Genomic DNA, 16,471 nt, shown 5'->3' with positions numbered 1-16,471 from the left:
CCAGGTGGTTTCCTATGGCTGATAATAACTTATGAATTTCCTCTCTCTTTCCAGGAAAAGCTTTTAGTACAATTCATCATTTAACAAGCAGCAGATATATTAATCCTTTTGCATATTCCTGTTATCTAAATTAAATACTTGCCTTATCAAATCCATTAAAAAATGAATGCTTAATTACTATACTTAAAACATGCATTCATATTAAGACTTGGTCATACAAACTATTCAATATACTTTTGGTACCACTACTGATTCTCAGAAAAATAGAATGTATATTCACCTGTGTTCCTCATTAGTAGCAATTAAGCTAGAAACATTTCTTAATATTCCTCCTCCACTTTCTATAATGGCTAAAGTGTTTGTTTGGCTCCGGTATGTCAGGGTACCAACTAGAAATGCAAGAGCACCATCAACAGCACATATATCACCTTTGTTCTCAGTACAGTGTGCTGACAAATTCCATAAGGCACTCAAAACGCTTTTTAGGGTGGATTCCTAGGAGAAGAATAAAATGACAGAATTAGAGAGTTTTCAACTATTGATCATAAGCCCTCAGAAGTATGTAAATTAGCTTCAAAGGAGGTAGTGACAAACTTGTTTTTCTAGCTCTCATGGATGCAAAGATAGCTTTGGAAATGTGAACCAAGAATAACCTAAAGAAATAATTCCTGCTGAACCTGCACACAGTCTAAGAATACAGCTCAGAGACACAAACTGCCTCACTTATTCTAATCCAGATTTGCAAATAACAGAATTCATTGACCATGGAATTTAGCTTCTTTCCAGTTTACTGCAGATTTTGATTTTTGACTGGCATGAAACCTCTACTGTGTTGTATGTTGATGACCAATGTTTTGCTTTCTGTTTTACTGCATGTGCCACTATTTCTGTAGCTTTTTTTCACAAATGAGAATTAAGTGTGTTTAAGGCTCTACTTTCTGTGCTGATAAACTAGAGGCAAGCAGCGGTGCACACATAACTACTTTTGTTTGCTTCTCTCTCCTTTCCTCAGCTATGGATTTGCTATTGCTTGCTAGAAAGTTTCAGAAATATGCACCACAATACTTGCCAGCTGCCATAACAGTAAAAAGTTTGTAGATTAGCTGGCAGGGGACACTGGGATGGAATATAATCCTGTTGGGATATCAAGTAGACATCTCTAGAATGACAAATTCACAAAATCAGAAGATGGTTTTATTAAAACTGCAAAATTATAAAAAAGGCTATTGGAACAGCACAGCTCATGAAACTGAAGAGTGAAAGCTATCAACCCTTGTAAATAAAATTACAGAAACACTAGTAGTTCTCAGATGTCATTGCTACGTTGTGATCTGCTGCCCAGTTAACTCAAAGCAATTCTCTTCTTCAAAGGAAAGTACCTGAAACACCGCAAGCATTTGACTAACTGCTTATGTCAAAAAAGGATAACAATATTTGTATTTTGTGTAAAATTAATGCAATCCCTCCAAAATTTAGCTCATAATCATTTATATATGATACCTTCTTAACTTCTAAAGCACATTCCATCAATGCTTTCACACTTCCAACTTCACGTAGAGTCTTTTTACTGTTTACATCTGCTCGCCAGGACAAGTTCCTCAAAACACTTGCAACGACCTGCAAAACATGAAAGAAAAATAACGTATCTCAAAATAGCTACTCCTTTAGTAGGTTATCAGCATTTCTTCCTGGATTTCTGGAACACTATAGAATTCATTAACAGTGGCAATGTTCAGCTGCTGAACTAGCTTTTTTGCTGAAATTCACTTTTTGTTCTATTGCCAGCTAGACTGTCCTAAGATTTCAGTATTAAGTTTGATCAAAGGTACTGGCTTTTGTGTATAAAATAAATAAAGATTTGAAAGCAGGTTCCCTGCTTTCCACACTGGCTGAAAAACTGGACCAAAACCTCAGATTTGTGCTCTACTCTGATGTCTGCTGTAGACTTATTATGCAGTCTCAGGAGAGAGATTTATATAATCTTTTTCCTCAGCTTTTCCACTTGTAAAATAGGACAATCATACTAACCTGTCCCTCAGAGGTATGGTATGATTACCTTTATTAATGTTTATCAAGCTCTATCAATACACTGTGTCTTTTATAATCAGAATAGTTATCCATCGAAGATGGGTAGCCATTCAGCCTAGGTTCTTGTCCTTGGCAACAGCTAGACTGAGATGCTTCAAAGTAAAGTGCAACTGTCAAGACAGTGGACAGTCATTAAATATTTAACTCCATCCATTTATGGGCAGCTGTAAGCATGTATATCCCTCATAAAAATATATTTGATAGAATACTGTCATCTATGGATGTTCTCATTATCACAAAAGTGTATAACCTTGTTAGGTTATGTGATAAAACCTCATCTACACACCCACAAAGATGCTCAGAGAGGCAATGGCAGGTGGGGCACCCAAATAATACCCTGCCCCAGCTCCTCCCAGGCCCATCACAGGAGCCAGCAGCCCATCACAGGCCCCTCTGCAGAAGCACAGAGGAGCACAGGGATGCACAGTGGCAGACAGGAACCCAAATTAAGGACACGGAGGAAGGGCCCTCCTGTCCAGGACACTCCCAAGGCTGTCCCAGGAGAGCCATCAGCCCCGTTATCCAGGTGTGAAACCCATCAAGATAAGCACTCTCGGAAGCACCTTTCAGACTGAGAGGAGTTACTGCCCTGGGGTAAAGGACGCATTAGGGGATGCAAGGGAAGAGCATTTCAGGATTGCACAGGACTTATTATGGGATGTTTAGAGGAGGAACCAAAGGAGTGGAAAAGGAGAGATCTAGGTGATTTGGGGAGAAACAAGTGTAGGAAAATAGAGAAATGATGGGATAAGAGGGGCTGGACTCATATAAATAGTTTGCTGGTCGGTATGCTTGTCTGGCTACACCCTGCACTTGATCTCTCTTATTGTCGTGGTTTAACCCCAGCCAGCAACTAAGCACCACGCAGCCGCTCACTCACTCCCCCCCATCCAGTGGGATGGGGGAGAAAATCAGGAAAAGAAGTAAAACTCCTGGGTTGAGATAAGAACGATTTAATAGAACAGAAAAGAAGAGACTAATAATGATAATGATAACACTAATAAAATGACAACAGTAGTAATAAAAGGATTGAAATGTACAAATGATGCGCAGGGCAATTGCTCACCACCCGCCGACCGACACCCAGCCAGTCCCCGAGCGGCGAATCCCTGCCCCCCACTTCCCAGTTCCTAAACTAGATGGGACGTCACATGGTATGGAATACACTGTTGGCCAGTTTGGGTCAGGTGCCCTGGCTGGGCATGAGAAGCTGAAAAATCCTTGACTGTAGTCTAAACACTACTGAGCAACAACTGAAAACATCAGTGTTATCAACATTCTTCACATGCTGAACTCAAAACATAGCATTGTACCAGCTACTAGGAAGACAGTTAACTACATCCCAGCTGAAACCAGGACACTTATGCATCTTCTTCCTGCATCTTCCTATCTTCTTATTAAATTCCTTACTAACTCTAACTTTCTAATGCCCTGGGTGAGGGTCATAGGGGCCCATGTGTCTGTGGTGACAGTAACAGGAGTGAGTGCAAGTGTGCAAGTGAGGGTGTGAGCAGTAGCAAATATCAAGATGGACTAGCTGGTGAATAGGTGAAGTGGCCTGGGAGCAAGGGGGTGAGTGGGTCTCTAAGGGCCAGTTCTGTGTGTGAGAGCACCTGTCTGTCTCTAGGGGCAAGAGCACGGGGGGGGGGGTCAGCTATTGGGACTTGGAAAGTCCTGGCCAGCTCTGTGTGTGTGCGTGCGCACGAGAGAGACGGTCTGTACCAGCAACTGAAGTAGGGCTTTGGTCTCAAGGGCTCCTATGTCCAGGTGCCAGCAACTGGGGAGACTGGGATCCAGGAGCCATCTACTGGGCAGAGTGAGTGTCTGAGCCCAGCTGCTGGAGGGATCCACCTTGCACATATGCATATATATATTCTCACTACTGGATCTCCATCCTGCTCAGCCACACAGGGGAGCAGGATAAGGCTGTTGCTGTGATTGTGAGAGTGCTCTGTGTGTCCGTCTGTTATCTTTGTGGCCAGCCGTGTACCTACGTACATATGTGGTGTATATGTGTCCTCTGTGTGTGTGCCTACTGGGAATACATTTTAGCCCCACTGCTGGTTGGATCTGGGGGCAATGGAGCTGCAACAGCCTCGCCTCTGTTGGGATACTGGAATTGGCCCTCCCTAACAAAGTTTTAAAAAATATTACTGAACTATTGGTCTTGACATTTAATGGTTATTTTAAATTTGTTGGGTTTTATTTCAATGATAAAAATGAGTAACTGGCACAATTTACCTGTGTTACATCATTCTTTATGTTGTTTTACCTCTCTCATGTCCTCATTTGCTTACAACCAAAACAGTCTGTCTTTCAATACTTATAATAGTTTTTCAATATAAACATCTTTCTATGTTTAAAATAACTTATTTTACCTATCTCAAATCTTTTCTGCATTTTTCTGATCATTAGCTGATCAGAAATAAAACAAAATATTCTATCTATTGCAAATTATTCTTTGCTTTTTAAACACTTGCTGCATATTGAGCAGATGCTTTTGTTGACTTGTCACTACAGTGATTTCAAGCTCTTGTTTTAAATGAACTGCAACCATTCAGAAAAGTAGTAATGTGTATGAACGGTTGCATTTACTTCTTCCAGCATACAGTACTTTCCATTTAAATAATGAATTGCCCGTGCTTCCTCACAGTCCTCTTTAATCTTGATAAATCTAAATAATTATACAACACTGGCACCCCGCAGATGACTTCCTTTTCGAGAGTACTAAATATACTTAATATCCATCCTAATAACAAATCAGAGATTGTACCCAGTATCCTTTATTGTAATTCTAACTATTTTCTCAACCATAGTTACTTAGCTTCTCAACTAGTGGGGAAATTCTTTTTGTCAATGGTGTCTTAAGATAGAAAGTCAATTTTACTTAAAATTGTTCTTTTATCTATTTTCTGATGATTCACTCAAACTGCGAGGAAAACAGGGGTTTCCCTTTCCAAAAGCTATTCTGATTTGTTTACATTATCTATTTATTCAAGTGGATTATAATTTCATATTTAATTTTAACTTCCACACCACTGAAGAACAGTTCTGTGCTCTCAACTCTCAGGACCACCCTAAGCACTTTATAAGATTTAAGAAAAGACTGTTTATTTACAGAATATTTTTCTTTACACAGCATGAGACACTAGAAGACACATGCTGGTTTAACACCAAACACTTTGCTGACACTTGAACAAAGTTTCTCTAGGAGGTGCCGGTGTAAGAAGTGGGTATATATGTACTAAGAGAACAACCTTATCAAGTGTCATACAGATTCTCCTTTGAAGTAGAGCTTCCTCTACTGTTATTAGTCTATTATTTATTTGCTGCTAGTGTAGGAGGAGCCTCAGATGCCACACTACTCCATTAACCCTCAGGGTAATCCTAGTCCATTAGCACTATCGCTAGTAAACTAAATCAGTGAATCTCAGATTGCTCGAATTTATCTTGAAAACTGGACTTCCACTAACAGATCAGGGTCATAAAAGTGAGTTTTATAGCTGATTATATATATACTTTGGTGAGAAAACAATTTGACCCAGAGTTAAGCGTTTTTATAACCACAAAGTTGTACTTCATAATTTACAGAACAAATACAGGTACAAACTTTGCATTAAAGTTAATGCTGACAAGACAACATAAGAATGAGTATGAACAAAAGAGAATCAGACTGGGAAGGATGGAACATTTCAAAGAGATAGCCTAATTAAAAAAAGAGAAAGCACTCTATGAACAGAGCACCAGAAATCATAGAAACATAGCATCATAGAATCATTTAGGTTGGAAAAGACCCTTAAGATCATCGAGTCCAACCGTTAACCTAACACTACCTAGTCCACCACTAAACCATGTCCCTAAGCACCACATCTACACATCTTTTAAATACCTCCAGGGATAGTGACTCAACCACTTCCCTGGGCAGCCTGTTCCAATGCTTGCCAACCTTTTCAGTAAAGAAATTTTTCCTAATATCCAATCTAAACCTCCCCTGGCACAACTTGAGGCCATTTCCTCTCGTCCTATGACTAGTTACTTGACAGAAGAGACCAGCACCCACCTCACTACAACCTCCTTTCAGGTAGTTGCAGAGAGCGATAAGGTCTCCCCTCAGCCTCCTTTTCTCCAGACTTCTCTTCCCCAGTTCCCTCAGCCGCTCCTCATAAGACTTGTGCTCTAGGCCCCTCACCAGCTTCGTTGCTCTTCTCTGGACACGCTCCAGCACCTCAATGTCTTTCCTGTAGTGAGGGGCCCAAAACTGAACACAATGTTTGAGGTGTGGTCTCACCAGTGCCGAGTACAGGGGAAAAATCACTTCCCTAGTCCTGCTGGCCACACTATTTCTGATACAAGCCAGGATGCTATTGGCCTTCTTGGCCACCTGGGCACGCTGCTGGCTCATATTCAGCCAGCTGTCATGAAAGAAGATACAAATTCAAGCATAAAAATAATTCATGGAGAGGCCAAATGAGTGAAAAGAAAGGAGAGCAGAAATACAACATTTTAATACAACTCAATGAAATTGAAGGGATGCAAGATGATGGAAATGTGCAAGCCAAGGAAATATTTAATCTCAAAAGGAAGTACCTGCTGCAAGTCTTCACTTTCAGACTTCAATTGGGCTACAAGAGCTCTCATACAGTCCTTCATAGAACATAATGTAGCCTGTTAGAAATCAGGTGAAAAATGAAAATAGAGTATTAAATGACACATTAGGTGGCTTGATTGTGCATAATTCTTTGATATTTTAAGCTATTAATCTCTGAATTTCAAAAAAGCTTAGTAAAATGTTTCCAATAACAGATATTTGATCTACAATTATTAAAATGTTAAGCATAAATATCAGTTTCTATTCAGGAAAATACATAAGTGGTGAAATTGTGCTAAATTTTATACTTTTGGCAACAAGTCTAGGACCAAATCTGGAACACTAATAGTTTAGAAGCCTTCTTCACTATGTCCCAGATATGAAACTGGACACTCACCTGTAAGCTGGCAATGTGTTGTTACCTGATGTCTATTGAGTCTCACAATCATACTTTTTCTTTCAAATATGCATAATATGAAAAGTAATATGACAATTTAAAACTGACACAAATACAACAACATTCCTGACTTCTGAAGACCAAATTACTTTTTAAGAATACACTAGTAATTGAAAAACTGTAAGGTATACATTAGAAAATGGTTGTGACAAAGCACAATTGAAAATTCTTCAAAAACAAAAGTATGTTAGAAATGCATTAGTCATTAGCTGGATAACGCATACATTTACATCACTGAATAGTTTAGTTTGTGCTATAAACCCAGTAACTGCAGCCTTGCAGCAATTACTAATCAGATGATTTTAAGAGGCAGTATTTTGTGAAGCACTTCATTTGTAGGAGGGATTTGTTTCACTCTTTAAAACTGCAAGTAAAAAGTGAGTAGTATGAAATCTGGTTTTATTTTTGCAGAATCACAGAACAGTTGAGGTTGGAAGGGACCTCTGGAAGATATGTGGTCCAATCCCCCTGCTCAAGCAGTGCCACCTGGAGCAGGTTGCCCAAGACCATGTCCAGATGGCTTTTGAATATCTCCAAGGAGAGAGAATCCACAACCTCTCTGGGCAACCTGTTCCAGTGCTCAGTCACCCTCACAGTGAAAAAGTATTTCCTGATGTTCAGATGGAATCTCCTGTGTTTCAGTTTGTGCCCATTGCCTCTTGTCCTGTCCCTGGGCACCACTGAAAAGAGCCTGGCTCTGTCTTCTTTGCACCCTCCCTTCAGGTATTTATATACATGGATGAGATCCCCCCTGAGCCTTCTCTTCTCCAGGCTAAACAGTCCCAGCCCCCCGCCCGGTGCAGAACAGGAGTACACCACTAGTTACTGGCCTGCAACTAGACTTCGTGCCACTGATCAGCACCCTCTGGGCCTGGCTGTTCAGCCAGTTCTCAGTCCACCTCACTGTCTGCTCATCCAGCCCATACTTCATCAGCTTCTCTATGATGATCTGTGTCACCAGGTTCCCATCTCCTTCAGCAGTAGGGCCACATTTTCCCTAGTCTTCCTTTTGTTGCCTATGTACTTATAGAAGCCCTTCTTGTTGCCTTTGACATCCCTCACCAGATTCAACTCCAGGTAGGCTTTGGCTTTCCTAACTATGTCTCTGCAAGCTCAGACAGTGTCTCTATATTCCTCGCAGGTTAACTGTCTCCGCTTCCACCTTCTGTATGCTTCCTTTTCATATCTGAGTTATGTCAGGAGCTATTTTGTTCATCCATGCAGGACTCTTGGTATTTTTGCTTGAGTTACTGCTTGTTGGGATGGAATTTTCATTCACTCTTGAAGTGTCTCCCATTAAAGTAGAAAGATAAGTCTTGTCAGAATGAAGTTATTTGAATATCCATGTCTTGGAAAACTCTGGGGCAAAAAATTATTAAAACTTTGTATCTTTTGAAAGCAAAGTCCTTGGTAGAAATTAGGGAATCTATTTTCTCCAGTCATTTGAAATAGCACCCATTATGAGCCAGACATGCTCCAAACATTTAAGAGTATCCAGGCTGAAGAGCTTTGCAAAAATTTGTCAGACTAATTGTCCTGGTTTCAGCTGGGATAGAGTTAATTGTCTTCCTAGTAGCTAGTATAGTGCTATGTTTTTGAGTTCAGTATGAGAAGAATGTTGATAACACTGATGTTTTCAGTTGTTGCTAAGTAATGTTTAGTCTAAAGTCAAGGATTTTTCAGCTTCTCATGCCCAGCCAGCAAGAAGGCTGGAGGGGCACAAGAAGTTGGCACAGGACACAGCCAGGGCAGCTGACCCAAAGTGGCCAACGGGGTATTCCATACCATGTGACGTCACACCTAGTACATAAACTGGGGGGAGTGGGGGTGGGGGGAATTGCCACTCAGGAACTAACTGGGTGTCAGTCAGCGGGTGGTGAGCAATTGCATTGTGCATCACTTGTACATTCCAATCCTTTTATTATTATTATTGTCATTTTAGTATTATTATCATTATTAGTTTCTTCTTTTCTGTTCTATTAAACTGTTCTTATCTTAACCCATGAGTTTTACTTTTTTTTTCCCCGATTTTCTCCCCCATCCCACTGGGCAGGGGGGGAGTGAGTGAGCAGCTGCGTGGTGCTTAGTTGTTGGCTGGGGTTAAACCACGACACTAGTAATATTAGTAAATAAGTGATAACTTTACAAAATTTGACTAAATTAACAAGTTTAGTTCAAAATCCTCAGAAAAATCTATTACCCATAATCATTGGTACATTATGGAAAGATCTAGTGTATTGTTTACACAAAAATAAAGCCAATAGATAAAATCTTTACTTTCAGTGACAAAATAGAAGTAACTTAATTTAATACAAAAGCTGATACTATACTTTTATGATATAACATTCACTTTGTGCTCTGTGTTAGGAACAGGATGGAATGGCAAAGTTTTGGGGGAATTTCTATGTCAAGCCAAAATGCAATATTCTATCCCAGAAATGCAATATCATATTCCAGAGATTTTCATCACCTGAGAACTAAAAGTCAAACACAGTTATGAACTGAAATTTTTGTATGTTTGAAATTCTATTTTTACCTTGTTTGCCACATCTCCAAAAGTCAAGTTTGTCAGAGCCATTCCAGCATACCTCCTTAATGTAACACTATAGTGGTCATTTGTAAGTCCATACATTTCACAATCCACTTGCAACAGTTCTGCAATGGCCTGCAAACCTCCTTTAAAAGTAAATAAATAATAAAATGAATAATAATAAACAATACTACTACTACTACTACTAAATTTCAATCCTAATATCAAGAATACAGCATACACACATCAAGGAGTAAATTGCATTCATATGTACAGAATACATTTCAAACATCTGAAAACCAAAAGGCTCAGAAAGGTAAATAATAATTTCTTAAATACACTGTTAAATATTGACTCTGGATCTTGAATTGTGTGCTTAGTACAAGCTGAAAGGTATGGTAGCATGATGTTGAGATTTTGGGGGAAGATGAGAACAGAAGCATTTATGAAGAGGTAAGAAGCACACCCATCTTTTAATTCCACCCAGTCAAAATCACATTTGACTGATGAACTCACACCAATTACATAAAAGGTTATTCAGTAAATCTGTTAATTATTAATTTAATAATTATTATTACTGAATCTTATTTATCCCAGAAAAATACATATAATTTTTTCATTGTTAATGAAAAGTGGCAAATTAAGGAAACTTGCATGCACAGAATTCACTGAAGATGGACTAAAGCATTCAAGCTGTTATACAGGAACCAATATGTTTAACTCATGACGCAAAAAACCCTCAGAAAGTAGTCTCCATTATAAGTCCAATACTTCTAAAATTGCAAGTATTTCCAGGATACGAATACTCTTCCAAAAATCACAGCTCATGCCAGATATAAGAGTAACTTGCATAACAACCAATTCACTAGGAAATAGTCTAGCTATAAGTTCATTTAAACTGCATCAATCAGAGTTTAAACTAGTGGTTAAAAAAAAGTGCCACATATTCAGTGAAGTATACAAGAAAGGAATGTCTGCATTTTCAGGAAGCATCTCAAAGGAAGTTAGAGAAACACATTTAGTCTTACCAAGCTCATTCATGGCATGCCTGTGTTCTTCATCAAATGAAAGTTTCATCAAAACACACACTGCAGGACAGATTTGATGATCAACTGGAGCTGGCACTGATCAGGAAATAGGTAACTATTAGTATTTCTTCAGTGTATAATTTTGTCTAGATCATAAGCTTTCCAAAGAGAATGTAATCTTAAAATAAATAAAGTGCAGGTTTTTTTCAGGGTTTGTGTCTTCCCAATAACTCAAGAACAGACAGTTAATTAAGAGCATTACTAATAAATGTGAGTACACAGAGGGTTGAATATGTGCACATACAACCAGGATTACATATATGTACTAGAAATATACTTGAAGCTGAAAAGACTCTTTATGGAAAAGAATTTAGGGAGAATTCTGAATGTATGTATTAAGTAAAAAATATGACTTCAAGTAAAAAAAAAATCTAATTTTGAAAAATAATAATCTTAGTGAAACAAATCAGTAAGTTTAAATTTTCTGGCAGCATTAAATACAACACCTAAGGTGAAGCTGTTTCTTTGGGTGTTATGTCCTTATGAATGGTTAAGTCCTTTGTTTCATAACAGAACTTTTTAAGTTCATAATTTTGTGAGCTAGACTTTCCCTAAAGCGCAAATTGTATTGGTACATCTTATTCAGAGACCCACTTCTACAAAATGATTCTTGCAGTAAAATCCAACATCCAAAACAGAGCCCACTGATTTCAGTAGTACTTCTGATATAGATGTCTACAGCATATATTTACAGAATGGCAACTTTAATCCTCCCTTACTTCAGAAAAGCAGTTATTGAGTAATCCAGGTTACATCTTTTTTTTAAAAAACCCAACTGTTATGTGAGAAAACTCCAATTCACTTAAATTGTCACTTCTTTGGTATTTTAACACTGAACTATGTCTTATGTATCACATTCTAAATAATAGTTCACATTATACTGAATAGACTGACACTATTTAATTTGTGCCCTCTATCCCTTTCCTAGATGAAATTTTTATATTCTGAACGCATCTGAATGAAGAACAATTTGGTATTATTTATTTAGATATATTTCATTATCCATTCAAATGTAAAATAGCAATGAGTAGAAATTTATGTTTAATTTGTAGATGATAGGTATAAACCAGTAGAATTATATCTGGAAAGCATACCAAAGCCTATGATTTAAAGAACAAGTTTATAAATGAGATATCATATCTATAATAGATACTATTTCCTGATACTACCTCAACTTGAATATACATAAATAATGAATAAATATATATAAAAAAAAGAAACCTTACATACATTCAACAAGAAGTAAGATTAAAGCTGAATTTTTTGTAAATTCACTGCTTTCAAAAAATCTTTTAAACATCTTTATACAGTTTACAGAACCTACCTGAGTTTTTGTCTTGGTCCATGCCTTCTTCATGTGGCTCCTGCCATTTCCAACATGTTTCACAGTAAGCACGGATTTGCTCCAAGAGATGAAGCACACGGATTTCCCGTCTGCCTTGCTTATCATTGGGCTGGGAGTGAATGATGTTATACAGTGCTGCGCCGGCTCTGGCACGGGCCTCTTTAGTACCACGGGAATTTCCTAACAACACAGAGTCTTTATCATTGCCATGTAAAAGCTGGATGAGGAGAGGAAGACATCCAGACTGACGCATAGCTATGCAGCTGTCTTGGGAGCTAGACATCGCTAGCAATGTTCGTGACATGTCATCTTTATCATGAGTACCAAGCATTGACAATAATGAATACACCATTTCCACCTGCAGGAAAAATGATTTTAAAAATACAATTACATTTAAAAAATACATATCAAATTAAAACAAGGTTCTCAATAGCATGCATGAGCAAAAAAAAGAAAATATACTTATATAATGGTGCAAGAATTTCATAGAATCATAGAACCATAGAATGGTTTGTGTTGGAAGGGACCATCTAGTTCCAACCCCCCTGCCATGGGCAGGGATGTCTTTCACTAGATCATGTTGCTCAAAGCCCTGTCCAACCTGACCTTGAACACTTCCAATGATGAGGCATCCACAACTTTGCTGGACAACCTCTTCCAGTGTCTCACCACCCTCGTAAAAAATTTCTTCCTTATATCTAGTTTGAATCTACCCTCTTTCAGTTTAAAACCGTTGCCCCTTGTCCTGTCACTACAGGTCCTGGTAAAAAGCCTCTCTTTGTCTTTCTCATAAGCCCCCCTTAAGTATTGAAAGGCTGCAATAAGGTCTCCCTGGAGCCTTCTCTTCTCCAGGCTGAACAACCCCAACTCTCTCAGCCTTTCTTCATAGGAGAGGTGTTCCATCCCTCTGATCATTTTCGTGGCCCTCCTCTGGATCAGCTCTAACAGATCCATGTGTTTTTTCATAGAATCATACAATGGCTTGAGTTGGAAGGGACCTTAAAGATCATCTAGTTCCAACCCCCCTGCCATGGGCAGGGACACCTTCCACTAGATCAGGTTGCTCAAAGCCCCATCCAACCAAGCTTTGAACACTTCCGGGGGGCAGCATCCACAGCTTCTCTGAGCAGCCTGTTCCAGTGCCTCACCACCCTCATAGTAAAGAGGGGTGTGTGCTGTGGGCCCCAGAACTGGATACTATACTCTAGGTGGGATCTCACGAGAGTGGAGTGGAGGGGGAGAGTCACCTCCCTCGACCTGCTGGCCACGCTTCTTTTTACACAGCCCAGGATATGATTGGCTTTCTGGGCTGTAAGCACACATTGACAGCTCATGTCCAATTTTTCATCTACCTCATATCCCCAAGTCCTTCTCTGCGGGGCTGCTCTCAATCCATCCATCATCCAATTTTGTACTACTTCTAAATAATTAAATAAGCACTATTAGTTCTTCACTATTTATAATCTTAATAAATCTCACTTAGTGGTTAAATGGCTAGAATGGTAATTATATCTAACTGTATTAATCTGCAAGACTAATGGCAAAGACTTCTAACTTTCCATTGCACGCAAGGATTAAAGAAACATACTAATGAAAGAAGTGCTTTAGTTTGGGAATGCAGGAATATATTTAAAATTAATTTTATCTCAGAAGAGTATGTTCTGTATGAATCATACTCTCATGAAAAGATGCTCTTCAGTGAAAAATTATTTGATGTATGGCATTAAATACAGTTACTCCAGACAAGATAAGACTGTTTACATTAATTTTTAACATACATTGTGCTAAAAAATCTTACACATAATTTAATGTTTTCCATTAAAACTATTTCAAATTAACCAATGAATATTTGTTATGATGAATGATTTGCATATAGGCCAGATTATTTACAGCTAATGCAAAATTGAAGAGTTAATTTAACACTTTCTTCAAGTTTACAGGGATAAAAACAATGGAGCAAACAAATGCTCATTTAATATATACAGTATAAAGTACTAAGCATTTGTCCAACTAAATCAAGTTATGAAAAACCAGCATTACACATTTAACTTGGAGCAACCAGATTGCAAATTAAAAAATAGCAATTTTTGAGGGGTTACGTTGGCTACCATATAATATAGTGGTCAATGCACTATTTGGTTTGTCTTTTGCATTCTGTTTTCTTCAGTAATAGCTTTAGATTGAGAAATGTGTTTGGTTCTTTTAGTGAACTTTTAGTAGAACAATATGATGTACAAGGTAATATTAGATACTATCTAGAAACCCCAAACTCCAAAAGCCAAGAATACACAAATTTCAAAATCATAGCACAACATAAAGAAATTATCAAAGGGAATTGCAAAATAGCAGTGGGTGTATTTCTTTAAAATATACCAACTAAGGAAGAAATGAGACTTGCAGACTGTTATACAAAGTTTTCTAATAATAACTACATTTTTGCACTGGTTACCAGATCAATGAATTATTTTATTTGGTTTCTTCAGAGACTATTCTAATGTCTCTGAAGATGAGTACAAATACTGAGTTATTAAAAAAATGGATAGTGGTGGGTAGACTAAGCAATAAGTCTGTTAACATGAATTTTTCTAAATACTAGAATTGCTGAACCAATAGAAGTCTTAAAATTTATAAAATTGTATGATCACATGCAAAATCCACTGAAATACTCTTGGAGCCAATTTTATGACAGCATAGCATCCCGGTTTGTAGATCCTTACTTCCTGGTCTGGGAAAAAAATCAAATACAGTATTAAGACAATCCACTTGGATTCTTAAATGAGAGTGAATTCAGTCTGCTTTATGCATGCCTCTTGACAGACATTTTAAGCAGCAACTTTAGTCCACAGCTATTTAGATTTGGAAGATAAAGTTTTTGTCAGAGAATAAAGCTATAGAAGCCATCAAAATCTGGCCTCCAGGTTTGTGGCACATATAGTACAGGAAAAACTCTAAAATATATACATATATTCTTTATATATACACTACACACAGAGGCATCTCTTTTTGCATCTGTAAATGCTTAAAATCTCTACTGCTTTCCCTTCTTCTCATGCATTAATTTCAAGCTTTTCTTACCCCACAGCACACTAAGATGGACCTATTTGTCTTTTTCCTTCTACCCTCAGTCCCTTTCTCTGCATTCAGGGCTCTCCCCTTGTCTGCACCTTTTGGGAATTCTACGCTTTATAATGGGAAGTAGCAAACAGACACTCTAACTATTGTCACCTCCATTTGGTGCACACATACAATGAAGGGCAGAAATTACAACATAACACTGTTTTAAGGTCCAACATACTTAATACTATGTCAAGGTGTGGCTTCCCAGAAGACTGGGATCAGCACCCCATTGATAATATCTATATTGCTGCTGATGCCAGAGACAGTATAAACTTCAGTGGTTTATGGAACTCAATTGTGTGTTACAGATTTGCCCTTTTTTCCTCTCTTCATGCTGCTTGTATATCTTGAGTACACTCTCTATTGTATATCAAGCTTCATCTCTAATTTTTCAGTAACTTTTTAGAATACACTGCAGATATATAAAAGGTTGCTTCAAAAGATGGAAAGAGTACCTCCTATTTCCATTGAGAAAAAGGAAATTGCAGCTAAAGAGAGTTAGGTTAGTTATTAAAAATTTTAATAGTAAAAACTGAAAAATGGATAGAGATTGCTTATCATTAAAGCTTTTACCAATAGGTTAGACAGCTTTCATATGCTGTCAAGAATGCTTTTGATAAAATTAATGCATTACTGGGAGATATATGAGGTGATCTCCTCAAAGTCCCTTCACATTTCCTATTTTCAATGATTATTCAATTCAAATATTTTAGTCATGACAAGCATTTTCCATTCTTCATTATTCTATGTTGTATTATCTGAGTTACTGTAGAGACAATGAACAGACATTTATTACCATCAAGGGCTTACATAACTTTTTTTATTATTATTTAAATATCTTAGCAATGCTATCTGTTTTGAGGACTCAGACTCCAGTAAAGTATTCCAAGAACTGCTTTTAAAAGGGTTAGTTTTCATAATGGATTATGCATCAACATCACAAGTTTTTTAGGTACTCAATTTCTTGCAATCAAATTTTCCTTATTGATCATTTGGCTAGTATTGGCGCTATTGGCAGAAACAATGAGGTTATTGTATTAGTAAAAATGTAGCATTAGCGACCTGTGGTTTGTAATCTTCGGTTACCTTGGTACCCAGATGATTTGTCAGTCTGCGAGGAACAGAATAGTTATTACTAGAGTTCATAACACTGGCTGTCTCATGGTCCATTTGAGCAGCAGAACCCTAAAAATTTAAACAACAACTCAGTATAACACAAAGTCTAACTGCAATACAAACTATTGCCTAAATCAGTTTC

The 16,471-nt window shown here is 37.8% G+C and overlaps 1 protein-coding gene across 7 annotated transcripts in view; it reads right to left on the bottom strand.

Annotated features, from left to right (window-relative positions):
* Window positions 1-16,471, bottom strand: part of LOC138683431 (adenomatous polyposis coli protein-like) — a 148,769-nt gene that overhangs the window by 13,021 nt on the left and 119,277 nt on the right. For 6 of the 7 annotated variants that reach the window (XM_069775168.1, XM_069775166.1, XM_069775165.1 and 3 more), the window contains 7 exons: window positions 16,300-16,398; window positions 12,076-12,454; window positions 10,692-10,787; window positions 9,670-9,809; window positions 6,676-6,753; window positions 1,501-1,617; window positions 281-495 (listed from right to left, as the gene is read on the bottom strand). In XM_069775168.1, the coding sequence (XP_069631269.1) occupies window positions 281-495; window positions 1,501-1,617; window positions 6,676-6,753; window positions 9,670-9,809; window positions 10,692-10,787; window positions 12,076-12,454; window positions 16,300-16,398 (1,124 nt within the window). The remainder of the gene's footprint in view (window positions 1-280; window positions 496-1,500; window positions 1,618-6,675; window positions 6,754-9,669; window positions 9,810-10,691; window positions 10,788-12,075; window positions 12,455-16,299; window positions 16,399-16,471) is intronic. The other variant, XM_069775171.1, reaches the window with a different exon arrangement.

This window comes from Haliaeetus albicilla, chromosome W, assembly GCF_947461875.1.
Source record: "Haliaeetus albicilla chromosome W, bHalAlb1.1, whole genome shotgun sequence".
In the NCBI taxonomy this organism is placed as follows: Eukaryota; Metazoa; Chordata; class Aves; order Accipitriformes; family Accipitridae; genus Haliaeetus; species Haliaeetus albicilla.
The sequence above is the reverse complement of the archived record's forward strand: the minus strand, read 5'-3'. Positions and strand labels throughout refer to the sequence as shown.